Source organism: Anopheles funestus, chromosome 3RL, assembly GCF_943734845.2.
Source record: "Anopheles funestus chromosome 3RL, idAnoFuneDA-416_04, whole genome shotgun sequence".
Taxonomy (NCBI): domain Eukaryota; kingdom Metazoa; phylum Arthropoda; class Insecta; order Diptera; family Culicidae; genus Anopheles; species Anopheles funestus.
The window spans coordinates 50,975,293-51,002,797 of NC_064599.1; the positions used below are offsets into that span (position 1 = coordinate 50,975,293).

General features: G+C 38.7%; 3 protein-coding genes across 24 annotated transcripts in view; all 3 read right to left on the reverse strand.

Annotated features, from left to right (window-relative positions):
* LOC125769606 (small conductance calcium-activated potassium channel protein) overlaps positions 1-27,505 on the reverse strand; it is a 140,233-nt gene that overhangs the window by 43,309 nt on the left and 69,419 nt on the right. For all 22 annotated transcript variants that reach the window (XM_049438380.1, XM_049438374.1, XM_049438394.1 and 19 more), the window contains 2 exons: positions 2,497-2,633; positions 2,088-2,316 (listed from right to left, as the gene is read on the reverse strand). In XM_049438380.1, coding sequence (XP_049294337.1) covers positions 2,088-2,316; positions 2,497-2,633 — 366 coding nt within the window. The remainder of the gene's footprint in view (positions 1-2,087; positions 2,317-2,496; positions 2,634-27,505) is intronic.
* Positions 13,239-14,377, reverse strand: LOC125769711 (odorant receptor 67d-like). Its single transcript, XM_049438521.1, has 2 exons — positions 14,303-14,377; positions 13,239-14,238 (listed from the first exon to the last, which is right to left on the reverse strand). The coding sequence occupies exons 1-2, from the start codon at positions 14,375-14,377 to the stop codon at positions 14,050-14,052; spliced, it is 264 nt and encodes an 87-aa protein (XP_049294478.1). The 3' UTR covers positions 13,239-14,049.
* LOC125769690 (uncharacterized) lies at positions 14,231-15,183 on the reverse strand. The gene has a single exon (XM_049438499.1). The coding sequence runs from the start codon at positions 15,082-15,084 to the stop codon at positions 14,560-14,562; it is 525 nt and encodes a 174-aa protein (XP_049294456.1). The 5' UTR covers positions 15,085-15,183; the 3' UTR covers positions 14,231-14,559.

A 27,505-nucleotide genomic window follows, 5' to 3' on the forward strand; every position in this document is an offset into this window, starting at 1 on the left:
CTATCCAACTTGAAGCAGTAAAGAACGGATGCACGTTTGGTTGCTGGTTCGCTTGAAGGTGCACGACGATGGTCGTGTGCTTTGGCTGACCGTGAAATAATCGTATATTTTTACGACAGACAAAGTTTGCTGCATTCCTTCCTTTGCCTTTAGTTTACAGCTTTTATGGACCCTTGTTAACTGGAGGTCCCACAGTAATTGCTAGGGTTGTACTGGATCTTACACAGATTTAGATTAGAGTTTCAGTGCTGTTTCGTTTAGAGTGTGAAAAAAAGTTTCGCTTGTCAGCACTTTAGGTGGCAGAAGGTAATCGCGTATAAAAAATCTTTGTTGACTATTGTTCGATTGATCCATCTGGCTTTAATTTTTACACAGCAATATAAAAACGGTCGTAGTTGCAATGGTTACAAAAAAAAGGATTCGTCACAAAGAGAACACTTTTTACTTATCTAAAAAGCTATAAATCTAGCTACATTCGCAAGAAAACGAAGTGTGTGTAGATAATTCATGCAGGCTGTAGGTAGACAAAAAAAACAAAAATCCTTATTGGTAGCTGCAGTTGCTCTTTGTTGAACATTTTTCCATTGATGTCCCTACAAGTCGGTTAACTATCTTAACCCGACCACACATAAAAATATAACAGTCGTTGAATCATTCGTTACATTTCTGTTTGTGGTTTATGTTTTCGAAAGCTTTCACTTAGTCCCATTCGAACGGTTTTGCTTATATTTAATTCATGGTGGCACATGAATGAAGCCATAAAATTCATACCACATCGTAATGGGGTTTTTTCTTCGGTGGAAACGAGAACTTTATAGTTTTGCCAGAATTTAGAGCGTTTTTTATGATTGAAATAACATGCGAAATTAGTGGAAATTGTAATGTAAACTGGTCGATAGATTATTTGAATAAGCAATGAACAGTTGACAGCATTATAAACCATCAAAGACGGCTTACTAAGAATGAATCAAAAATAGTTTAATATTTAGAATAATTAATCTTTTCAAATATGTTAAAACAAACGAAAGTACGAAACCTGAGTTCTGTTCAAATTACAAGCATGATAATTTTAAATTTTCAGTGTTACCTTTGAACAAAAACAGGTGTCTTTTACACTAGATCCAGAAAATGCCAAGGATTAATGATGGAACTTAGGACTTTCTAGTTCAACTTAAACAGAATTTACCAATTCAAGGTTGGCAGCTAAAATGGAACATTCTGTATGAAAAGTGCAGTTTACCAAAACAGCGGTATGTTTGATTGAATTGTCATATGCCTCTCAAATTCCATGATTTATTTCACCGCATTAGTAAAGCGAAATTTTTCATAAATATATTTTAGGTAGGGGCACCGATCGTGTTACAGGCTTCGGTACCAAATCCTATCCTGGCCATATCTGTATACGCTGGACTGACCATCCTTCTACAGATAAACAAATGGGATTTAAGCCGGAAATGTCTGACCAAAACTTCTTGAGGTTTTACTGCCCAAAAAATTATCTTTAACTTCCTAAAATGAGCATATCATTACATATCATGAACACATCATTTTCTTATGGTGTTTCAATAGGAAATATATAGTCAGTACGCTTTAAAAAAATGTTCAACAATCGACGTGTCTTTGTCAGAGCAACGTGTTGCAAATTGGTACTTAAAATTTTCGAAGATCTGTGAGCCAATTGAATTGAAGTTTTGTACAGGATATTGTTCATATAATTTACTAGTACTTATTGAAGCCTTTGTTTTTTTTTATTTCAAGATTTTTAAGTTTTGATGGTATTGGACGGAATACGTTGGGCTTTAACAGCGTTTCGTCTGCTGAAAAGCCATTTTTTTGGGAAAGAAAATTTAACAGACTTTTGAATGTACATACTTTGTTACTTAATCTTTTTTGAAAAATTTAAAAAACACTTCTTTCGTTAAAACTTGAAAAAATGTGTTAAAAAAAGTGAAACGAGATGTAAAACAAAATGGTGATGCATTATTTTACAACATCCCTGATGTCTCAGGACGATCTCTGATGATAAAACAAAAAAAAACAATGTAACAGTAGTAGACTGCAACTGGATGACATGCATTGCGACCTACCTTAGTATATACACCAGCGCTACTTAATTCGTTTTCTATCACCATCACAATAATGCCGAACATTCCCATGACGAGGGCGTAATCACTGATTCGCTTCCGCTTTTCGAACAGCGCTTTCCGCCGGCCTAACCGGTATCCTACATTCGGTTTGTGCTTCTGACCGGGGCCACCTTGTATCGTGCCGGGACCTTTGCAGACGCCGCCACCCAGGCCTCGCTCCTCCATGTACCTGTCGTAGCGAAATGGTGAGGAAAATGATGATGGAAAATTAAAAGCTGATTACGTTTGGCTGTGGTGAAAGTTTTGCCGCTTGGCCGGCTGACGTTGGTGTGCACACTTTTTGTGTTCCGTTCACCAAGGGTGGCAAGGGAAAAATATACCGCACAGCGGACTGCTGATTAACACTCACCTGGGATACTCTGAGTGTACGCCCACGAGCGCGATGCCAGCTTCTTCTGTGCATGCAGCCGATACTGTTTCCCGATTACCGGCGCACGGTGTCTTCATCGAGCCGGGAATCGACAACGTGGACACAGGCTTTCGGAGCTGAACAGGAAGCGAAGAAGAAGAACAGAAGAGAGACAAACGTTAGCACCGTAGCACAGGATCATGGGGTAAATGGTTTTCTGGTGTGTATGACTATGTTGGTGGGATTTTTTTTTGTTCGCGCTCCGTGCTCTATACGGTACGGTTACGTGGGGGAGGGGGAAAGCATTCGCATTGGTGCGAGAGCAGGGTGAGGTTTGGTGGTGATGTGTGAACGACATGAGCATTTTCATTCGGTGGACTAAGAAGGTGATGAACATAGGTTCAAGTCGACTCTCTACGGTGGATGCTAGCATTCTTAGCGAACGGATGGATACATCTTCGGCGAAGCGAAAAGCAAAGCAGATAACGTGAGCATAACAACGTAAAATGAAGCAGAAATTAAACAGCAAACAACGGAATTGTTCGAGCAATAAATGGGAGAATTCAATCACACATACACACACTAGCGCGTATGTGTTTCGATGGTAAAATTATGCTTGCAAGTATAGTACAACGAATAAAAGCAGAACAATTGATTGAGTCTAGATGGGGGATAAACCGGGATAAAGTAGAGTGTGAATCAGTGCACAAAATGGTCACCGGAAGTGGAATGGAAACGTGCTCAAGCGGCACGAACGAAATATGTTGCAATGTGCGATCCGCACTTGTCCGAGGATTGTTGCGGGAGGCCGTTTGAATTTCATTGTTGGGCTTTATGCAGGAAACATTTTTATTCATATTTTTATCATTCATACGCGGTTTCTCGTGAGAGATAAAAAATGAAAAGAGAAGCAAAAAGCAAACAACCCCGGGCAGGGAAGCAAGCGGAACGGAACGGTTTGGTAACTGCTTCGTGGTTTAAGGGTTACCCTTAACCTTCCGTTTATAACGCCGTTAACAAACACCCAACCCGATCGGTTGCGGACAGTGCGCAATGACCAACGGATATTACGGATGACTGCAGCTCACTGCAACCACAGTGCGAACCATAACCTTCACCGGTTATTTTCCGGTGGAATGGTGCATCATCCGTCATATATATTTTTTTTTGCTGTACCTTGTTGGTCGTGGGATATATAGCTGGGCGAGGTATTGCGGAGAAAAAAAAGGTTAATGCTTAACGCTTATTTCATGGACACAGGCCAAACGTTATGATCATCCAAAGAATCCGGCGGATAATGGTGAACGCATGTCAGGCAGCCAGTAAAACATACATTTCATATGTTTGATTTGGGATATGCGAAATGTGAGTGCAGTGAAGTTGTGATATGGTAATAAAATAGGGCTCTTGTTGAAGTTAATTGAACTAAGAAGAGGATATTTAAATAATGGAACCAAAACTACCGGAAATAAAATTGTCTAAAGAATGCTAGCTTTTAATATATACACGCAGACACACTCTCAAAATTGTATAACATATGTTTGATTGTGGTGTTTGTGAGTAACCATTTCTAATCTAGAGAGTTTAACATCGTTTGAATATTTGTTTTTCTAGTAAAGCAGTCTAAACTATTTTTCTATAGCAATGTTGGTTATGCTTTAAACGCTGATGAATGAAACAGTTACTAACAACTAGTGCAACATATTTTAAGCACACCTTAACAAACACAATTCTACGTAACTTGATGTATATGTTTAGTATATAGCTGTATTTTTAGGCTGAACTGATGAACTGAAGAAGCTTGAACGAACATTGCAAACAACGAATTTTGTCCATCAAACAGCGATGATTAGCGATTTAACTACTGCAAAGAAACCTACGTACGATACATGCATTCCAATGCAATTGTGGGAGCAAATTTCTTATGGTTATATGTTACAATTCTAAAAAATGCGTTGTACTTGTTGGTGAATTGGTAAATGCTTTCCGCCGAATGAAAGGTTTGGTCTGGCGAATGTCAAAAACATGCATTGCAACTATTTGTAAAGTATGTGAATTCTCAAAACTGCTAATCGTTAGCTGAAATTGTCTAAGAAAATTAAAACGAAAAATGACTGAATTTCAAGAAGATCAGGCAATCTGGTGGGATAATAAAACTTTTGCTTAAATATCTGTTACACTACATAAAATTATTCCATTCCAATAATTTTTTTGTACAGCTTCCTCACACAAGTGAAAATAAGTTTTTTTTTGTCTGTCTCAAGAGTGTAATTTTGCTTCTAAGCCATCGGTACCGATAAACCCCTTAAGTAAAATGTTTATCAGCTTAATCAGATAAAGTATTGAGGCATAAAATGAAGACGTTTGAACAATAGCAGCTTGCATTGATGGCCGCACTTTAACGAAGCGGCAGTTCACTTAATATTGATGATCACCGATTAGGTGAAGAAAGTGTGCAAAAGAGCGTTCTATTCGATGCGGCTAAGTACATAGCCTAGGTTTTGTGCCTTCAACATCGAGACAGCAGCACCAGCAAACCGTTTGAGTTAGCAAAAGTACTATACATAAGTATCGGTCAATCTTGCTCATGTTCACCAAGCAAAACAGCGCTTGTTGTCGAAGAGGCGTGAGAATGAAGAAAGCTTTTTTTTTGCTCCTCTGTTTTCTTTTGGGAGTATCTAGTGGTATCGAGTGAATCTCGGTAAAAATAAACTATCCTTACACGGTAGGCTCCGCCAACCGGAGGACGGACGCACAGCATGATGTGGGTTGTGTGCGAGAATTTATATTGAAATTCCTTTGGTTCACCAACATCGTATGCCTCCCGGTGAGCTTACCGCAAACGGTGACGATCGGCAGCAAGTGGCAACGAGCGGCAAAAGCAATCATAGAAATAGTGTAAAAGACAAAATGCCGGCGCGCTGTGGCGGTATCATAAAGTGGCATTAGTGTGGCCAGAAAGTTCATGTTTCGATTTGTGTTCGTGTGTGTGTGTGTATATGTGAATTTAGGAACCCGAAAAAGAGTGGAGAAACTGGCAACGTAGGGTTCCAATGTCTTGAAGTCTTCGGGCAAGTTTGTTTGTTTGTTTGCTTCATTGCTCGGTTGCTCGTTTGGCTTGTTTGGACGGTCCTTGGAGTCGAATGGTTGTTGTACGTTTGTTTTCTTTGTTGTTGTTGTTTTTTTCGGCAGGGGTGTGAGCGGCCATGTACACCATCACCAACCGCCAACAGCTTGTTGTTATTGAAATGGAGCGTGCCCGACTAGAGAGCGGGTCGGTTACACTGTTGAGGATTTTTCCGCGCAAGAGATTGGTGGCGTGGAGTTTGGTGGAGTTACAATTGTCGGTGGCTCAATCAACTACCTCCTAGACACCGATGTACCATGCGTATCGTACGCTCGGCTACTTGAACCCCTTGAGTGGTGGAAAATTTCATCAACCAACCAAAAACCTGGCCCAGTCATTCCTTTCAATTATGATCTGGCTATGTTTCTTAATTCTGTGCTTTGAATATCATATCCAAGATTATATGCAGCTACATGGAAAAATATGACTCTATCTATTCGCAGTTCCGCATCAACAAAGAGTCGCTTGTAGCGGTTTACCTTTCATCGTCGTGGTGGATGCTGGGAACGGATTTAGAACTGACAAGGCTATCAACTTGTACCAGCAGGAAAGTGAATGATACCATTGCTCAACCCTACGGTATGTCTGCAACCCCGGGGGTGAATAAGGAATGTCAATGGTTTCCTTTTACGTGTAACGCTACGTATTACGTTTTAGTTCCATCGGTGCGGATGATAGCGGTTTGACTCCTCCTTGTTGTGATATGTGATCAAAAGGGGTGTTACAAATGAACACATGTCCGCTTTGTTTCGTTTGCTTAGATTTTACTTGTTTGGTTTGTTCAATTTCAAGACAGTAAGCTTTAGTATACTAAAGCTTTTCCTTTTGTAATGTGATGTGTTTGTGAAATCTAATTTATTGTGATAATAATTTGTTTTGTTTTAAACGCTTTTTTTCGCTCGAATTGGATTGTAAGTAAATAATATGTAAGTAAATAATATTACAATAGTTTTTAGTTTAAGAAGATTGTGTCCTTAGAAATATTTCTTTAACATTGCAAGAACTGTGATTTGTCTCTTTTGCTATGCGATTCCAACCGTACACTGACGTTATGCACACGATGTGAAATTTTATTTTATTTGATCTATTTAGTTTGCAGGTTGATGATGCTTCTTTCTGGATAGAAAACATTTTGTTTGTCTATTTCAAGGATATGGAAGTTGAATGCCAATTGTATTTTCTTGCACTAAGGTAAACAATGTGTTCACCAGTGCAATCAGATACGTTAGAATAGATAATCAACGATACGATATCAACGATAAAAGAATGCAAATATTGGCTCTTATTTATTGGCCCCATTATTCAGAAACAAATAAACACACACACATACACATACACAAATGTGTGTCTTCTCTGCGCTTTTAATAAGCAGCTAATACCCAGTACGGATCTGTATAAGCAATGACTGGTAAAGGATTTTTGTGCCCAATCAGCATTGTGTGAAAATGAAGTATCATCACTACAGTCAACTTGCAAGATGTTGGCTTAGAACGGAATTCCGCTCGATGAAGATTTTGTCTCGATGTTTGACCTGCGAAATAATGCTGATCATTTTTCATTGCACCTCTCCAAGCGTCCGGTCGCAAACTGAACCGTTTTCGTTCGGTTGCGTTCGAGCCTTTTTCAGATAGGAAACCTTTTTTTTCGATATTCCGATACATTCTTTCAATGTCATGGCGAGATGTCTCGTATTGCCTTCAGTTGAACCGGGATCCGGAAATTAATGGGAAAAACTCCGTGGGAAGTCTTGGACGGTGCAAATAACATGGGCTGATAATCGCAATTGATTGATTCGGGGATTGTGCTGATGCTGCACGTACAATCTATCATTTGTCGATGGTTCGGTGATGGCTACCAACCGATAGAAAATTTCCGGTTTGACGCCAATAAAGATTTATGAACCAGGCTTGATGTATAATTTCTGTTTTTCTGGGTTTATTTACTGTTATGTTTCCTTAATTGAAATGTTTGGTGCTCAGCCGCTAGGCGATTTGCTTATTAATCAGACGCTGCATGTTTTGCTTAATTTATGATTAAATTGTATGTTTTCAACCTAACCATACGATAGAAATCTCTATTTCAAATAATTAATACTCACTGTAACTTTAGGCAAAATACTGTGTATTTCAACAATCAGCAACATTAACTATCGTATTATAAAATCAATAATCGCTTTACAGTACGTTTAGATACGCAATATTATCCCGAGCGCGATAAATAAATGTCGTCAGATGGAGAACCAAAGTCAGAATCGAGAGGATTATAAAACGAGAAGCTTAATCTTCTAGCTCGGTTCATTTGTTTGGTAAGCTTGTGGTATTTTCGTTTCGTTTTGTATCACTTCACTGTGCCGAAGGAGGGTTGTGCACGCAGTGTTTGCGTGTTTCATTTTCAATTAGAACAAAATGTTACGCACACTGGGAAGCATTTAACTGTTAGAGGACTGAAACATGCGCAATTGGGGCAACGTTTAAATATTAAAGATCTTGATACGGTCTAGCCGTTCTTACCAAAAAAAAAATCTTTTCATTCATTTCTTAGCAAAAGAATGAGAAAATAAATGGCTGCTTAATAATATCCAATAACGAAACAAATTTAAAAATAATTTTAACATTCATTTATTTTTTCGTAATTTGATGATGACGTACACAAATAAGAGCAAATGTTACAATTCTTAAGTTTTTCTTTCTAAATACATGCAAATGCACCCAGCCATCAGTCTTATTACGTTTGCAATTAGCTTTGCGGAAAATCCTCGCCTCGAAATGAGCAAGCAAAGAACCTACAAAAATACTGTCTATACGGCGCACGAAAGCTAATAAAATGTTTCCAAATAACAGCAGAGCTTAAGCTGCGTTGGGTTGATGAGCACATTTTGTTTGTTTACTAAGCCACCATTACCGCGTGAGATGATGCGCAGTCGTAATACCGTGGGACGATCCATTCCACGGCGATCGGTAAAAATGAAAACAAAAAACTTCCTCAAGAGATTAGACTTCGATGAAACGTACGTACCAAACCTCTCAACAATGGTGGACCATCAAATGTAAAACAACGTCCTACCTAACAAAGAAGATACGATGGGGTCAAGCAGGCTGTTGGCAACATACTCAGGAAACTTCAGTGATTTTTCGCCAATACCCAGGTTTTGCCAGTCACTCGCTCTCGCTACAGCTTGGAAGTTTAATTTGAACTAATGGGCAACGTTTAGTCGCGTTCGTGTTTCGCTGGTTGTATCTGTGCCCTATCATGCGAGGCGTCGTGCTCCGTGCAACGGTTGGATGTGACGAAACGAATGGGAAAGACGACACAAAGAAATTAGCATTTTATTTTCTTCACCAATGCTCGATTAAGCAAAATTCGTTCCGGCTTGAATGTTAGTCGAGCTCAGGCCTCGGGAGAAAGACGTGGATGCTTAACCGGTAGTATGTTTAATCTAGCGGCAATTTCCCGATAGTGCCCCAACGTTGCAGAGTGTTGGATAATTAAACGTAACTCCCGACGCCCATTATCCACTTACAATCCTTTAGTGGCAGACGAAGGGGAAGAAAGGTTTGCTGTGCATGGCGAGCGCTGATTTGGCTGCGGTGGAATATAGTTAAGATAAGATAATCGCACTATCTCTTTTTGTATTGTTCTGCAGAATGGTGGTAAGTTTTATGATCGAATACAAACGTGAATGTCATGGGAAAGTAAAGGTAATGGAAAACGTTGTATTTCGAGTTGATTTTTGATAGAATTAATCAATTTCAAATGTACTATCGAAAAGTGTGTTAACTAGAAACATTTATATAAGTAAATATATAATAACATAACTTGGGAACAAAGTTCTAGAAAATATATTTTATATCTTATTTTTTTTTTAAATAAATAAATCATTATCGAGTCACTCATTTGCATGATTGATTTCAAAATAGTTTATTTTCTTTAAAACACGAATATAAAACACGTGTAATGTGTATTAAACCTTCAACGTAAGCTAGTAAGTGTGTGATTCGAAACATTGCTGCGATGTTCCTATAGATGCAGGAAATTGTTTTCAGACATGTTGTGATGATGCAAAGCTTCATTACTTAGCAATACGGCCAGGCCGTGCCTTATGAATAAAAAAACTGCATTACTTCACTCGAAAAAGCTCATCAACATCATTGCAAAGGCGTAGATCTTTTGCGTTATCTGCGAAGGAAGAATATTCAAACATATTAAACAAACATGTCTGTGTAATGGACACAAACTACTGAGCTTACAGCGATAAAGAGTACAACATTCAACGGCGCCATACTAGCGACAGTCATCTCGATGGCGTGTTGACTTTTGTGGAACATTATCATAAAGTCCTTTTTTTCGATACGATCCATCAGATACCACAACGAGTTGTAGAACGCATGTTCAATTTCCTCATTCTATAGGAGAACCAAGGAATATAATGAATGTTTGGTACATGATACATCGGAACCTTATCTTAACCTTGATACTGAGGATGGTTCCCAGGAGACAGAGCTCAAAGAGTTGAATTACTACCGCGATCGCTAGTGCGTACATGGTGAAGCTATTACTCACATAGCAACCAAACAAAGCACCAGTCAGATTGAAAACGATCGATGCTACTTGCACCCAGTTGTTGAGATAGTAACGCTTTTCAAGATCATTTTCGTACCTAAAACATTGGAAAGAGTGAGTGGAGACTAAAAGAAAATATTCACTTCTAAAAGAAAAATGCATAATTACTCCAAAACGCGTTGATGAAGCAGCAGTATCTCACGCAATTTTAATTTGACTGCAGTGCGATCCTTGGAGTTCTCTGCTTCCAGCAGGACGTCATTCATTTCATCAATTTTATTCTTCAAAACATCGGCATATCCAGCCACACTGGTCACAAACAGTATTAATACACTTTCTGCAGCTAGAAATCCGGGAATTCCCACAAAAAGTAGATAATATTGTATGGTAATATTCATCAGGAAATGTGATGTAATTTCCGGATCAGTAAAGCCAATGATAATGGCGTATGGCATTAGTTTTTCGCCTTTGAAGATGTATTGTACGACGGGAGTCAGACCCAGGACCAAGCCAGATACAACTAACTGTACCGTGATCAGCTTCGTCACCAGGCAAATCCTTTCCATAAGTAGGAGAAGTGTTGCATTATTCTTTTCATGATGCCGATATTCATAGTGAAATCTATCCAAGCGATTATACATGACTTCAAAGAACTTGTGATATCGTAGAGCGGTGTAGAATTTAGCTACGCCCTGTCAGAAAGAATCCAATCATGATAATAAATGGTTTATCACAAATCATGTATGACCAGACTGTTGTTACCTGTATCAATATGCCATAGATAGCTGCAGATTCCATCAGCTTTACCAAGTTAGGCCAGTAGTACCATACGGTATAAAATTCACTAAGCAGTGTAACCGAAATTACGCAACACGCCAACGCAGTGAGAACATTTGGTTTATAATTCGGTTCCATTATATCAAGTCCGACAAAAGATGCATACCATCTTATTGAGTTAAGATTTTTCACATATAAGTCGTGTGAGAGTTTAAACTTCATGTTGCTTTGACTTGCGAACGTGAACTGAAATGCGCTGTGGCACAAAGATCAACTACAAGGTTATGTTTATGCTGTCATTCTTCAATATATTATGCATGTTTATATTTGTTGTAAAAAGCTTGGGAAGTGTAACATTTGTGATTGTTCATACTGTTATTCCGTATAAACTGGAAGCCACAAAAAGTCGAGCATATGATATTATGTGAAGTTTTAATAATACAATATCAATGCTTTTTATGTACAGATACATTTGTCACAATTTGCAGTTTCTCAACGTAGATAATACGTTGAGAATAAGAGGCAGTGTTAAAGCAATTATATCTGTATGAATATTTTACTAGTACAAAGTTATCGGAGATAGCGAGAAAAAAGTGTGGAAAAAGATGAGCATATTTTAAAAATATGTTTTTTTCTGGTGTAGAGGTTAATTGTCTATGAAAGCGTATGTAACCCAAGTTTTTTATGCAGTCGTTTTCTGGAAATGTGTTTGATTCCTGATTTGATCCGTAAAATGAAATATAAAAAATAGCTTTAAAGGAAAAGTTATTGTAACTATTTCAACCTTTTCAATGCAATAGGCATATTAAACTGGGAGCAAGCACTCATTAGAAGGATTGAAGTTTTAAGTAACTGATTTTTTTATGATGATTTTCGCCTCCAAAATTAGTATATATAAAGATAATTCAGCCATCAAAATCCAATGTAAGTATTACATTGGTGGCTGAATAATCTTTTTATATATGAATATTTCTGCCTAGGTGACTCGGTGTTTGACCAAATATTTTATATATAGACAAGACTTTCACCTTACTACAGGTTTCTTTTTGATTCCTAATGATGCCCTATTATCAATTTCTAAACGAAACACATTTAAGGTGCGCGTGTCTTAATTCAATTCAATTTCAAAAATAAAAAAGTTATCAACCGACAGAATCGTAGCACAATTTTTTCAACCCAGTTAACAGGCTCACATTGATGATGGTCGTTTTTATTGAATTGTTATCCTATATCTCTAGGTAAAACAATTTAATTAAATATTTTTAAATGGAGTAAACATTTTTAAAAGGAGTTGGGGCCCGTTGGTGTATGTGATAAACGGCGCCGGTCCACACGGCAGGACCGGGTTTAAATCCCATCCGGACCGTCCCCCGTAGCAAGGACTGACTATCCGGTTACGTGTAAAATAAGTCTCGTAAGCCAGAAATGGCCGGTGTGACCTGTAAGGTCGTTAAGCCAAGAAGAAGAAATGTAGAAATACTAATAGGTATTACAGGATATGCTATGTAAAGAAATAGGAACAAAAAGCGGATTTTAATAGCTGACTTGTGAATGCAAAGACAATTTATTTTTTAAGCAAAGTTAAGATGTATATGTAATCGACCACATATTATATGCGCCAATTATAAGACTCTTTGTTCTAAAACTTTGGAAAGAGTGAGTAGATAATAAAAGAATACATTAACTTCTAGAACAAAAATTGCAAAATTACTCCAAAACGCGTTGATGAAGCAGCAGTATCTCACGCAGTTTTAATTTGACTGCAGTTCGATCGTTGGAGATCTCTGCTTCCAGCAGGACGTCATTCATTTCATCAATCTTATTCTTTAGAACATATCCAGCATATCCAGCCACACTGGTCACAAACAGTATTAACATCAGTCGTGTGCGAGTTTAAATTTCATGTTGCTTTGACTTGCGAACGTGGACTGATATGAGCAATGGCACAGACACCAAGCAACAAGTACAAGCTTTTTTTGTTTTTAGCTATGCATCAATATATCAACACTGCAATAACGTGGGAAGTGTAACACTTGTGATCGTTTTTGTTCAAATGATTTTGAGTTATTAAATGCAATCAACAAAAAAAGTTTCAAATTGTTTCAAGTGCACCAACTTGCAATTCCTTAACTTAGATAGTGCATTGGAACAAGGAGGCAACATGGAAACGATTAAAACTGTATGAATATTTTAAAAGGTAAGACATTGCATCAACTAAGACATACAATGTAAAAGTATTAGTTTTCAAAGTGACATTCATCGAAATGTGAGAAACAAATTAAAACATACTTCATTCAACTATTACTTAATATTTTACTTAAACATCTGGACATTTTCATATGAATATTGTTTTAATTTTTCTAGATAAATGAGATGAACCATGATGAACCATGAGGAATGATCTGGGACGCCTCTATGAGAAAAAGAGATTGATGTATGATATGGAAGTCCGTTCTGATATATGTCCTACTCAAAAATATAAACAGATGGCAGTTAAAGCAATCTGAAGTTGTACTTTAATTTTTATTGGTATACATTAAAATACAAAAAATAAATCCTTTTAATTACTAACGCGTGAATGCAGAGATATTTCATTTATTTTTCGAGCAATAGTAATGTCTGTTCTTGTCATGTATGATTTTCTTCCTGGTGTAACGACCTACTAGGTCATGTCTTCTATAAATAGCTTCTTAGATTTCATAATATCACTTATCCAGCATTTCAGCAGTTGCTACGAGGGAACGGTACGGACGGGATTTAGTTCCTGTCTTGCCGTGTAAGAGGCGCTGAGTTAAATATGTTGGTGTGTGTTTTGAAATTTATTGCAAATTCAATATTTCATATTAAATGATAATCCGTTAATTTATCAATACGGGCAGGCCGTATTTAATGCATAAAAAAATAATAACAATCCGTTAAAAGAAATATTCCGGATATAAAGATACCCAGGATATAGTAATAAAATTGCTTACGTGTATTAACAACTTTTAAAATTTTAATCGACAAGGTTCATCAACATCATTGCAAATGTGTAGATCTTTTGCATTATCTGCGAAAAATAGAGTTTTTCAAAGATGTAAAATCAATATTTAATTTAAGTTGTTACCTGACTGCACACTTACAGCTATGAAAAGAACAATATTCAACGGCGCCATACTAGCGACAGTCATCTCGATGGCGTGTTGACTTTTGTGGAACATTATCATAAAGTCCTTTTTTTCGATACGATCCATCAGATACCACAACGAGTTGTAGAATGCATGTTCAATTTCCTCATTCTAAAGGAGAACCAATGAATATAATGAATGTTTGGTACATGATACATCGGAACCTTATCTTAACCTTGATACTGAGGATAGTTCCCAGGAGACAGAGCTCAAAGAGTTGAATTACTACCGCGATCGCTAGTGCGTACATGGTGAAGCTATTGCTCACATAGCAACCAAACAAAGCACCTGTCAGATTGAAAACGATCGATGCTACTTGTACCCAGTTGTTGAGATAGTAACGCTTTTCAAGATCATTTTCGTACCTAAAACATTGGAAGGAGTGAGTGGACAATAAAAGAAAACATTCACTTCTAGAAGAAAAATGCATAATTACTCCAAAACGCGTTGATGAAGCAGCAGTATCTCACGCAATTTTAATTTGACGGCAGTGCGATCCTTGGAGTTCTCTGCTTCCAGCAGGACGTCATTCATTTCATCAATCTTATTCTTCAAAACATCGGCATATCCAGCCACACTGGTCACAAACAGTATTAACATGCTTTCTGCCGCTATAAATCCGGCAAGCCCAACCACCAGCAGATAATATTGTATGGTAATATTCATCAGGAAATGTGATGTAATTTCCGGGTCAGTAAAGACAATGATAATGGCGTATGGCATTAGTTTTTCGCCTTCGAGGATGTATTGTACACCGGGAGTAAGAGTTAGGATTATGATCGATACGACAAACTGTATCGTGATTAGTTTCGTCATTAAACAAATCCGTCCCATAACTAAGAGAAGTGTTGCGTTATTCTTTTCATGATGCCGATATTCATAGTGGAATCTATCCAAGCGATTATACATGGCCTCAAAGAACTGCCGATACCGTAGCACTGTGTAAAATTTAGCCATACCCTAGTAGAAAGAAATTAATGGCAGAGTCAGTAGTTTGACACAAAACTTGTTTTTTTAAATATTTGTTTTACCTGTATCAATATGCCATAGATGGCTGCAGATTCCATCAGTTTTACTATATCGGGCCAGTAGTACCATATGGTGTGAAATTCACTAAGCAAGGAAAACAAATTTAAGCAAAATGCCAACGCAGTAAATACATTCGGCCTATAGTTCGGCTCCATTATATCAAGACCGACAAATGAAGCGTACCATCGTATTGAGTTAAGATTTTTCACATATAAATCGTGTGAGAGTTTAAACTTCATGTTGCTTTGCCTTGTGAACGTTGACTGAAATGAGCTATGGCACATGAATCAAGAAAGGAAATGTTAATGCGTTGTGGCTTATCAATATACTGCCTTTGCAGGCAGTAAAAACGTGGGAAATGTAACATGTGTGATCGTTTTTACTTAACTGACCATAAGCAATTTTTTTCTAGCTTGTTATAACTTTTTGGCATGTGAATCCACTACAATACTTAGAATATAGAAAGTTAATTATAAATTTTTTGATGCAAAATAACGTTTCAATTCCTCAGCCCGATATTTATTAATTATTAATGAACTATATTTTATAATTGCTATACAATGTAAGACGTAATTAATTGTCAGTATGGTTTTATATTTTTTTGTGGCTTGCTTCCAACTCATATTTTTTTATCGTTTTTTCACATTATAAGAGTATATTTAACAACAACAGTACCAATGGATTTGTTACTAAGCCGAGCATTGATTTAGTTTAGCACTTAATGACACAATGGCAGTTAATTCTTTGTAGGCGTCTCGTATGAATAATAAAGCAGCGGCTGCGATTAATTAGGGCGATTGAAAGATCAAGTTGTATTACGACTGTGGAGCAACAGATCTGCCCAGTGGTTTAATATGAACGTTTACCATAATTTATGACAACTGCTCGGATAGCACTTTTGTTAATTACCCTTCCTTAACGATTGGTAAGAAGAAGCTTTTTGTGATAAGATGTTAATTGGAAACGATGGAAATGGCCAACCAACCATCGTCCATCTGACCAACCTAGTATGGTGTTATAATTAGCAAACTATTTCGACCACAATTTACTCGGCTTACAGTTGATATGTTACATGCAAATACCAAAAATAATTTTTTTTCGCATGGATTTGATGGTAAAATAATCGGATACTTTGTTACATTTATATTTTATACTTGTTTTCTTTTGCATTTCCAGTACATTGCACTTCAGTTTCGATTTTACTGTATTTTGGATTAAGTTGTTTTTGTGGAAAAAACAAAGCAGTTGTGAAATGTAAAGCTGATTACATAAAAACAATGATGCAATCAGTCGTTTCACTGATGTAGTTTATATAAGGGAACTTATTTCTGCGCTTTATTAATGCCACCGTTGCATAATTCGTACATCCATTGGACGGATGCTGAGGTCCAATGAGTAAAACTGAATATTGTTTTACTCTCACTAGACAAAAATCCAGCAAAAAAACGTTCCTTCAAAGCTAGCAATGTGACTCCCTTCTGCAATGCAATCACCGTTGCGGAAAATGTTCGCTCTTCGTTGGCAGAATAACACCGGAAAGGAAAGCGAGAAATTTCTATTTGCAATGAAAACCACAAGTTGTGCTCGGTTGTTCGGAAACGAGATTTCTCCTGTGGTAAAGTTAGCTAAGTTATGGGTTAAGCGGGTGTTGTCTGTTTTGAGCGAGTGATGCAACCATTATATCTGAGTGAAGCGAACGTTTACCTTAAGCTTCTGCGATGTCTTACAATAATCTTTAGCTAATTTAAATTGAATTATTATGTGAAAGAATTTTGTAGTTATAAATGATTTTATTTGGTTTAGAAAAAAAATCTAATAGAAAAAAAATCCTATACCAATCTACTGTATTAAAAATTACTTCGTATATACTCCGTTGTATTCTAGTGCAGCTTCAAAGATTTCAAGTAGCCTCGGACAAATCTGGTGTGCTATATAACACTTTAGTTTCGAAATACTCTACGAGGAACCGATTTTTGTCTACCCTTGAGACACAATGATGCGATAAAGCATTTGCAACGAAAAGCAAAAGCTCTGGGACAATCTTTCTATACGTCCACTATCAAGTGCACAAAACTTAGAGGATTATCGAAGTGCAAATAATGGATGCAGCCTGTTCAGCGTCTAGCGAACAAGTTCCGTACAGACCACTGTATGTGAGTATGATTGGTTGTTGAAAGGCAGGATGATTGGTGTGCTGGAAAGGATTAGATTTGGCGCGAATGTGATAACAACCTCGGGTAACTTGAGCGTCTATCATTGTGCGGAGCGCAAATAGCACAAAAGCTTCTCAATCATGAAATTCTGGTGTAATTTGCTACCACAGTTTCGGTGCAAAATGGCCCAGAACAAAGTCTTTCATTCAATGGTAACGTTTCAATCTATCTGAGTTTTATTCTACGCTACGAATCTCTTTTGTTGGGACCAACGAATTACTTCTAGTGTGGCTGCTTGGTTTTTATCAAAATGCGTTTTTAGCTTTTTCGCTTGGCTTAACAATCCTCACGACTCCATCGTCCGGGTTGAGGTACTTGTTTGGCAAGACTTCCGCTATTTCTGGTTGGTAGGATGTTAATTTTATTTTATTTTTTTTTGTTTTCTTTTTTCGAATAAACATGCCAAAAGCGCCTTTTTGACGTGGAAGTTTCTTGTCTTGTATATCGTATCAGACAATTCGTTAGACGAATAATGGTTACCGTACCTCAAGAGAATCTTCATCGGGAATGGGTAAAATAATCTGTAACTTCAACAAGTCACTTAAGTTAGCATCGTTAAATCATAGCAAAATGATTTAATAAATTCTTAAAATAGTCGTACATTATTAAAATAGACTTAAAATTGTCTTTAACATATCATATAAATGTTCAACAACTAAAATGTTTTTACCACACCATAACGAGCTAAAAAAGATAGAAGGCTGCTGAGTTGCTGAGGCTAAGGATATTCATGGTTATAGAAGAATCCCGAAAGGAAATGGGTCATTTGAGAATGAAAACATCTCAAGAGGCTGATGTAAATCGTTTGCTGCCTTGCAATTTCCATCTGCCGGTCAGTCAATTGGGATCACTACGTACGTGAATATGTAACGTAATATTGTACGCAAAGGAAAAGTTCCCTTAACCTCGGCTCAGCTTTGTATGGTAGTCCGTTACGGTGTCTTGGGGTAAGTTTATTTTTCATCTTCCCTTTGACCGTTTGGAATTGCAAAATATTTGCACGTATTCTGTAAACTTACATCCGCATTGACACTACCGATCCAACGAGGCAGAATATGGTTCGCATCGATTTGTCAAATAATATAGGAGAATGCTAAGAATAGTGTAGTTGCAAGAGTCTCATGGTATCCATTCTTAAAAATTCTTAAGAATACGTCATATATCGTTATGTTATTATTTAATTAATATATAATCATTTTATTTCCTTTAAGAGCTGTAAATAGAATTGAAAAACCATATAAACCAAATGTTCCAACAGCATGTTCCTTTGTTTTAAAATGCTTTTGCTTGATTTGTGTTTAAAATGGCTTTATCGATTCACGCGAACAACCACACAAACAAATGGCTAGCCACAAGTGCTTCTTATCGCCATTTTCTGAACAATAAGCTCAGCTGTTGTTCTAACAGTTGTTCACACTTTTTTTACAAATACACAACAAAATACCACGAACTTGGACGAATGTCTTAAAATTTATCTCTAGCCAGCGAAGGAATCGAAAGTATTTGCCTCCCTTTTGGCCACCAACAACAATTTAGCATCACACGCCCATCGATAACGCTTTCAAACGATTTCACTGCGAACGAAACGTGTTAAACCTGCTGTGGATGGACCGGTATGAAATTCATTTGTGGAAAGGGCAAGGGCAAGGGCAACAAGGATCTAGAATAGGGCCGCCACTGGTCGCTCGTTTGGGATAGCGTGCTCTTTTTACATCCCTCTGGAGAATGGGGCTGATAAGTTTTATTCTATCCCATCGAGCGCGTTTGTTCGTAGCGATGGACTGTTGGGCCAAGTGCTGAGGTCTAGCAGCAGCAGCAGCAGTATAACAGTAAAAGGATGAATCGAGATGAGAAGAAGGATAACGGGAGGGCTAACGCGACACCTCCCAGTGTTCTGATGGTGTTGACAGGCGCTCGGCAGGCGGAAGCATGTGAAGCGGACGGGTCAACTTAAAAGGACGGCCAGTAAAATGTGGAATCTCGTTATCATTCATTACAACGTCCCGTCAGCTTCGTTCTTGTGCAGCTCTCAAGATGTCCCTTTTTTTGCGCTGCCAGCGGTATGTAGTGGTATGTTAGAACGTTGCTGTATTCGTTGGATTCTTCACCCCGCCTTCTATTTCTTTACCGTTGCAAAATTATTTTTTCTTGCACTTGCTTTCGATTCTTAGTCACTTGCCACGCTAAAAAGCACTTTGGTAAATTTGAAATTGTTTTTTTTTCTCTTCACTTCTCACTTTTACATCAGTTGTTTAGTTTCAGCGGTTTGTATGTGGTATTTCTGCAACGATTTACAGGTTCTCAGGGGGCCTTGTGAGGGTTATAAAAATGCACGAGTTTTAATGGGGCAAATGGTAACAAAAGCATTTCGATGTTTTTGTAGCAACGATTGAATCTGACAGAAAAAGTTTAATTTTTGATGAGCTAAACATTTTCCTCACGTCGGGTGAATGCAAAACTAATGGTTTATTTTGTATTTCTTTTACCATGCGTGCTATAGTGCGGAAATGCATTTGAAATATTTCAAGTGAAGTATGTTTTACGTAGGTCAACATTGATAGTGTAACAACCTTTTACTTCATATCAACACTTATACTTATATTACCGTTTCGGAAAACTCTTGCATCAGCTCAGGATCGTAAGGCACTAGCACGGCTGATAATATCCTAACACCACATAATGTTATAATTGTAAACGTTTCATATCCGCAAAAGTTCTTTTTGATGCGTTAAAACGCATATGTTACAAAACAATTCACCGATGTTATAGTAAAGTTGCATTTGGGTTTAACTTAAATGGGATATGCAAATTGTTTCTGTTCATAATTGTACAAAATTAAAATTAATACTATATAATTTTACTTATGTACAATTACGAACTGAAACATGTTTTTTCTTTTATTTATGGCAAAGATTAGTAAATTTTATGGTGTGTAAGTGGGATTATGTTTCCTAGCTGCTTTTTTTAAATTTTTTGTTGTGACAACCATGCACGGTAAAAACATTAAGTGAAATTTCTACGCAACGTTATCTGCGTTCACACGCAATGTGGGTTACTGGTGCTACATTGTTTTACGATGAAAAGTTTCCTGTGGGATGAAAATAAAAATTACTTCCAAGCGCACAATGGTGCTTGCCTTCCTGATCGACCTACCACCGCCCGAAGTTATTAAGGCGTAACGAGTAACGAGCACTGTTGTCAACACTGGTGGTACGGGTTTTAAGTACATAAATTAAATTTACGACTTTCGGGATACCGGCGTGGCGGTCTTCCTTATCTACCACATATAATGGTTGAATGCAAAAGTAATGAACATCGGCCTGCGGTCGGAGGGCTTTTGCCGTGGGTCAGCCTTAAGTGGGCCGGATTTATGGAGGATCAATTGCGTGGTGAAATATCGTTACACGCTGTCAGTTCACTCGCAGTGTGCTGAAATGGTGATCCCTTCCCTAGATGACATATGCCTAGACTAGACTCGTGCTAGGTGTTGCTGAAATTGAATGTTTCGCAAACAATGCTTTATGCATTGGCAAATTTATCGGTTTTCTTTCCGAAGTTTGCAACAGACTGTTCATAAACTTGGTAAAAAACTAACGAGGAATAGAGAAATTTAAACACCTTTCTTTTCTTTTCGCACCAATAGTATACCGACGTTGAAATTTTAATGCGGGTCAAGCGTGTGTTAATCTTGTTTGGTCATACGTTGTTAAGCGTCTTGATTTAATTAGACACTCTGTGGAAAACACCGTTCCTTGCCATTCTCGCATCCAACTATCAACTATCAAAGGCGCCCCGTGAATGGAATTGTTTATCTTTGGTCTACAGAGTTTCCAAAACTGCTGACACGAAACAAAAAATTTTAACAAAAAATGACAATGCTACTACTTTTGCTGATGGCGATGTGGTAAACACTTTTCATTTAATTAGAAAGTTACCGCAAAAGTTTCCTCAAGTGTCAGAATACATGAATGCCACGTTGCGCACCATTGATATGTGTTTCCTTTGTATACGAACGGTGGGCTGTGTACAGCGACAGGAGAATTTAATAAACCATTTATCAAAGCATTCTTCATGCTGATGTTTATTATTAAAATCAGCTGGCATCTTCAACATGGCAGGACAGCCGAACTTTGTCGAAAATGGTTTGCGACCCTCATAGCGCTACTCGTCGTGCCGGTTTGTTTGAAGCCCTTTTTTTTGACTGGAAGGGTGCTGGTGGTGTGCAGCGGTCGAACGGGTATCACAGTGTGAAGGTGATACTCACGTATGTGGGGCGTTGGGATAGTTTCCGGTTTCTCTATTAAGTCACTCAACCGAGCGAAAAATGTTGCGCCATGATGTTGGCTGAAATATCATCAGCAGAAAGTTTGCACACGAAAATAGTTTCGCTTTGTGGATTGATTTCACAGCATGTATCATGCCTGCAGTCGGTGCTGTGTTTCGTGGATGTTTTGAAGTGTTACGGCAGCGATCAAACAGGATTGTGTGTATGAAGTGTACCGAAAATATCGCTAGACTAGAGGGATGTTTGCCGATGGTTGCAAAATATATGTGCTTTGCGTACTATTTTCCACCAAATTACGTAATATGACGTTCCTACAAACATTGTATAAGTATTTCTAAGAAATAGGTTGATATTTGCAACAAGATACATATTATTGATTTTTAAAAATTCGTTCCCTCATTTGTTTTTTTAAATATGTTTAAGCAGTTTTGTTATCTTGGTACATCTTAGTACACTCACTTCAAAAAAAATTGTAAATAGTTTTTAATGAAAATGGATGATAGATAACCGTGACTCGTTTGGTCCCTCTCAGTTATATCACCAATTAGTCATATTATCAATCCACATTTCGAACCGGCTGTAATCAAAAGTAGTTAAATGTTCTAAAAGGATTCGTCCTTTGTCGGCTCTCTTCCAGACAACACCAGCGCGATTAACCGCTAAATCAACGTTCAATGGCGTAAAAACTCAGGAAAGCACGAGTAGAATTGGGTATTAATGCTTTTTTTCCCTCCTACCTTCGTTGATTCTACTTCGATCAAACCCATTAATCATACCGTCTTGGCGCTGGTCAATCAATCATAATTTCTCTAGCAATTGAAGCACCTCTGTCCGAGTTGAATGGTGCTGACCGCTGGCTATCGGCCACTAGGTGATGTTGTGAGTAAAAGAACTTTCGCTCAAGCTGACATTGAGTGACAAGTGAACGGATTAAAAAATGTTATCCGCGAATGAAAGAAAAAAATCAAGCACCGTTAGCAAAACGACGATTGCAGGAAACTTTTGGTGCTACTTTTTATTCGGTCACGATATCTCGCCGATAGTGGCGAACGTCAAGTTGAAATTTTCCATAGAATCCCACTGACATTGGGCAGTCGTCATTCGTCAGTTGGTCCAGTTGAATCAGAAATAGTGGTGGTTTTGCAACATCTCGTTTTTGGTACATCGGTAAATCGATCGACAGAATGTCGACACGAATAAGGGCACGTCTGGTACATCGATCAGAAGTAATGGCGAATGTAAGTGGTAGCATGTCGGTAGCGGGAAGACCGTAATTGCTGCTATCCTTCGCATGAATGGCCACGGTTAAACATCGTCAGCTGACCTTCGGCTAATCGTTATCTAACCCTCGGGGAGTGTAACCGCGCCCAGTACAGTGATCTGGTGGAGTGGTTTCATTATATTTATTCTTTTTTTTTTGTCGGACACTAAACTGAAGGACTCGGTGCCCTAATGTTGGGAAGGCTTTTTTGCTGATTAATTCATTCGAATTTTGGTCCCCGAGTGTTTGCCAGACAGTGGCTTGTAGTCTGGTGCACCTAAACCATGAGCAAATGCAGCAGGGTGTAGCAAATATTAGCATCTAATAGGTTCGCTTGATGGGGGACATTAATTTTTGTCACAATGACTAATAACGACGTATACGGGCAAGGGCAGTTAGTAGATACGGACATATTGTGAGAGAACAAGTCAAACGAAAGTGTGTGCAATGAGTTTGGTTTTCTTGTCATTTTTGTTGGTGCGCGATACTATCCTGTGTACGGTAATGCGAACATGGTCATGTTTCCTTGAAGATTGTTTTTTCTACAAAGCAAGAAGCTGTTAAAATCCCAGTTCATAGCTTTGAGTGTTAATTGTTTTCCCATTGGGGATATCGCATTAGACTTCATAAGGATCACAACCTTCTTTAAGCTCAATAAATAACCCTTAATCATTGCGTACACATGAACCTGATCATATTTGTCATCTGTGGATTTTGTGCAGGTCATATAAAAGTCGTACAAAAAATTCGTCCACAGTTGCAAGACCGGATAAACTGGTGATGCTAACTTGGGCTTTAGCTCGCATAGTTTTATTTCCTAACGAAGTCGTCTAAGAATGCTATAGAAAAGGGGGAAAAAAGTGATCGGAACAAAATAGATTACTTCCGGGCTTGGATAACTTAGCCGGTGTCACACAGTTCCAGTACAGAGGGGCTGGTAATAATCCGGCAAAACTTTCGCCTAACTAGCTGCCGTTGGTTTTTGAACAAAACGAATCCCGAAGAACCTGGGTTCGCGCAAAATTGGACAAAAACAGATCGCGGTAAGTAGCGCGGAAGAAATCGGAAGCTCGTAAGCTGCAGCAAAAGACAAGAAGTATTATGGGAATCCGAAAACTCCATTTGCCAAGTGTAATTGCATTGGACGCAGGGAAGGGGCCAAAAAAAACTTTCCAACCGCTCCGAGTCGCTCTACTTGTGTGAGTGTGCCGCGGTGGAGCAGTTTTTCGCGGCGCGAAGTAGACACTTGATGATAGTGGCAGCGGATATCCAACGACATTGGCTCATTTCGCTTTCTTTGTTATTGAGCATGAAAATCATTTGCCTGGCACTTAGCAACTGGGTTGAACTTGGCCTCGCACAACTCGTCGCTGGGTGTAAATGTAATATGGTTTTAATTCAATTTTGAATCTTACAACCTTATTTATTGTGAACAATGCAAAAACCGGTAGATGGCCGGGTAGTGTTGGTATGCATACATTGTGCGAAGAACGCTTGATTGGTTCCGATGGGTCGTGCTGCTCGTCGGTTGTGATAGAGTGAAAGGGATTACCTTTCTAAAGTGATTTATGGCCCTCAGGAAAAAGCTCACATCAACGGGGAACTGGATTTGTATGGAAATTTTAGTTTTATGTTTTCTCCCACTGAGATGCAAGATCCCTGATTTGCCGAATAAGTGTCCGTTTCGTGAATCACGAGACAGTCGGTGAGTCGGTTCATGATTTTTATTATGTTATACAGTTTGATTGCATCGATACAGTCCCGAGTGAAGTTTATTGCTTCCTGCACTCAAAACGGTAAGATGGGCTACGCTTTTTACTGACTTTTTCCTACCTTCGTAGTAGTTCCATTGTTGAATTGTTAAAGTTCTTGCGCTTTGGAAAAGGATGAGTAGGAGAAAAAAATCGCCACAGCTTGTCATAAACAGTGACACAGTTCTAAATTTCATGAATTTATAGTCTCTTATCCTTTCGGCAGTGATGTGCAAGAAAGGATAAAGCAACGCACGGGAAAAGAATGTTCTTCAAGAAAGGAAAAAACAAAAAAAAAACAGCACCATTGAGCAGTGTGGAGGAAATTGGATATTTTTAGATGGATAGATTTACGGGTTGATCCTAACCGGGGTAGTCATCGTTACGCTTAAAGCAGCAAGCTAATTCTGGCCGGCAATAGCAAACGACGAAAAGTTCAAGCAGGGCCAAATAGCAATGACAGTGGCAAATCGCTCCATCATTGCGTATACAATTAGTTGAATTTTGATTTCGAGCTTCGTTGCACTTGGGAAGGCTACGCGGTCTATTGTCGTTTGGTAAGTCGTTGCCTGAGTATGGAAACGATCCGCGAGAGCACTGTATTTGACGAAAAAATGGCAATGAAGCACAAAAGCTTGGCACGGAAGATTGAGATTGAATCGTTAGGTAGTCGTTGCTGAGCCATCGGCAAAAGTAGCACAGCCACCAGCTTCAAATAACAGCAGCAACAGCAGCAGCAGCAGCAGTACCAGCAACATCAGAACCAACATCATCCGCTGCGGAATTGTCCGGAAGCATTATCTCCTATCCACGAAGCAAGAGCCCAAGTCTCCAAACGAAATTGGTAGCAGAAATTTATGACTTTATTTATTTCGCTCAACGATCTACCGCCCTGCAGAGCTTAGCGTAGAAAATGAAAATGGAAGACTCGGTCGCAGATAGAGTCGAGCAGCTGAAAAGCTTTTTTGTGTTCACCTTGCCCCGACTGACGCTTACTGCGAAGAGACGTCGTTGGTCTACTTGGGTGGGAACGTACCGTTACAGTCATGAGTGGTTTTAAGAAGTTCTCAAGACAACATAGTTTGCTGAAGGTTTGAATTTGATGGTCAGTGCAGACTGCAGTTTTGATGTTTTTGTTTTTTTTTTACCAAACGAAAACTATTATTTCCGGTCAAAAGCGTTCTGTTCATAACCAACAAGAATCGTTGTTTTGTAATATGATTAATTTAACGATTAACGATTAACGATAGTTAGTTTTGTATGGTAAAAAATAAATCTAGCATCATTGGGTTTTAGACGGAATGGAATGTAATAAAGTAAAAGCTAACCAAAGTGTAAGGAAGGAAAAAAACGCTAGTTAGTTCCTCTTAGCCTAGGCTCCAGTTTTTCGCACCATTTGTTTGCCTTTGGATTCCAATGAAAATAACAAAAGCCATTAAATTATTTGATACTGTCTTAAGCCTCGGACCGATAGCTATCTGAAATGTCGCCTACCATTGTACCACGAGCAGTAAGCCAACGCGTCCGAAGCCTTTTGGAGCTTCTTGGAAGACACTCGCAGATCTTGGGGCACACAATTTCATTTGTCTGCGCCAATTTAAGCGAAACGCGTCGCCGTTGGCCTCTCATGTTATGGTTCGAGTTTCATTCGTGCCAAAATTTATGGTAATAGGTCGTGAAAGGGGCCGAGGTTCTAAAGCCACACACTATCTCATTGCATCATGGCATGACGACGGAACACAGCTAAGGCGGCAAGCTTCTATCTTGGACGTTTTTTTTTGGTCCGTTTCGCAATGTTTGTTGTTTGCATTCATCTTTTTTTTTTGGGGAGTGGCTGGTATGGCGAGACTTACGAGGCTTGATTTGCCGGTACAGTGCTTTGGAGTGGGAGCTAAGATGGAGATGACGATGACAAAGCGATCCAAGCCAAGGGGAGCAACGTTGGTGGACGCGTGGGTGAGATGTGCGAACAACGAAACCGAGCGGACAGTAGAATCTTACGATCGAACTGAGAACAAACAGGCCAAAGTTATGGTGCAAGAAGAAATTATTGTTATGATGATTGTGGCAGTAAATGGTAACGATTTTGCGTACGATATTGAAGCTTATTGAAGGGGTTTTCTGCATGTTCGTGACCAGTTCGGTTCGCCCTTTCGGAAGGAGCCGTCCATCGTGCTCGGTGAATGGGGCGCGAAAAATAGTGAATAATCGAACACCGACCGGTACCGGAACCGGGAGAGCTGAATCGGTGAGCGATAAATCGTAACGACCTTATGCCTCACAGCACAAGCCGTAAACCCAAACCTTTCATGCGCGAACCGAAAACTGGTACACTTTCGCTCCAGTGCTTTAATGTGGTTGGGTTTTCCAACCCCGTTGGGTTAGCTACATTGCTTTATTTGTATCGAACGATTTGTAATCGGGTTGATTAAACTCCCTATGGACGATACGCCAAATAATCTACAAATACTAGAATAAAAAACAAAACCCTTGAACATCAGCACACTCTGCTATGGCATCAGTAGTAAGCTTAACCCAGAAAAAGCAAGAAAACAAATCCAAGAAACAGGGATTCAGACTTGCAAATCTTGTTCCCACTCAGGACAACGGTCATGGTAACTACAACCGCCAAGAAACACCTCCCGGGAGAAAACAGAAAGCCAATGAAACCGAGCGCAATAATGTTGGGGCGTTTGAAGTCAAACAAATCGAACCAGAAGCGGGAATAATAGAAAATGTCACCTCTGCTTGAAAATAAATTGTTTATGAACTTTCCTCCCTTACGTCTATGGTAGTTGGAAAAGTGTTCAAAGATGTTGTACGCTGCCAATGGCTTCAA

Coding starts and splice junctions, on each gene's coding strand:
- LOC125769711 (XM_049438521.1), bottom strand. CDS start 14,377: ATGTACGCACTAGCGATCGCGGTAGTAATTCAACTCTTTGAGCTCTGT. Junction 14,239..14,302: donor GAACTATCCTCAGTATCAAG/GTTAAGATAAGG, acceptor GTTCTCCTTTAG/AATGAGGAAATTGAACATGC.
- LOC125769690 (XM_049438499.1), bottom strand. CDS start 15,084: ATGGCTAAATTTTACACAGTGCTACGGTATCGGCAGTTCTTTGAGGCC.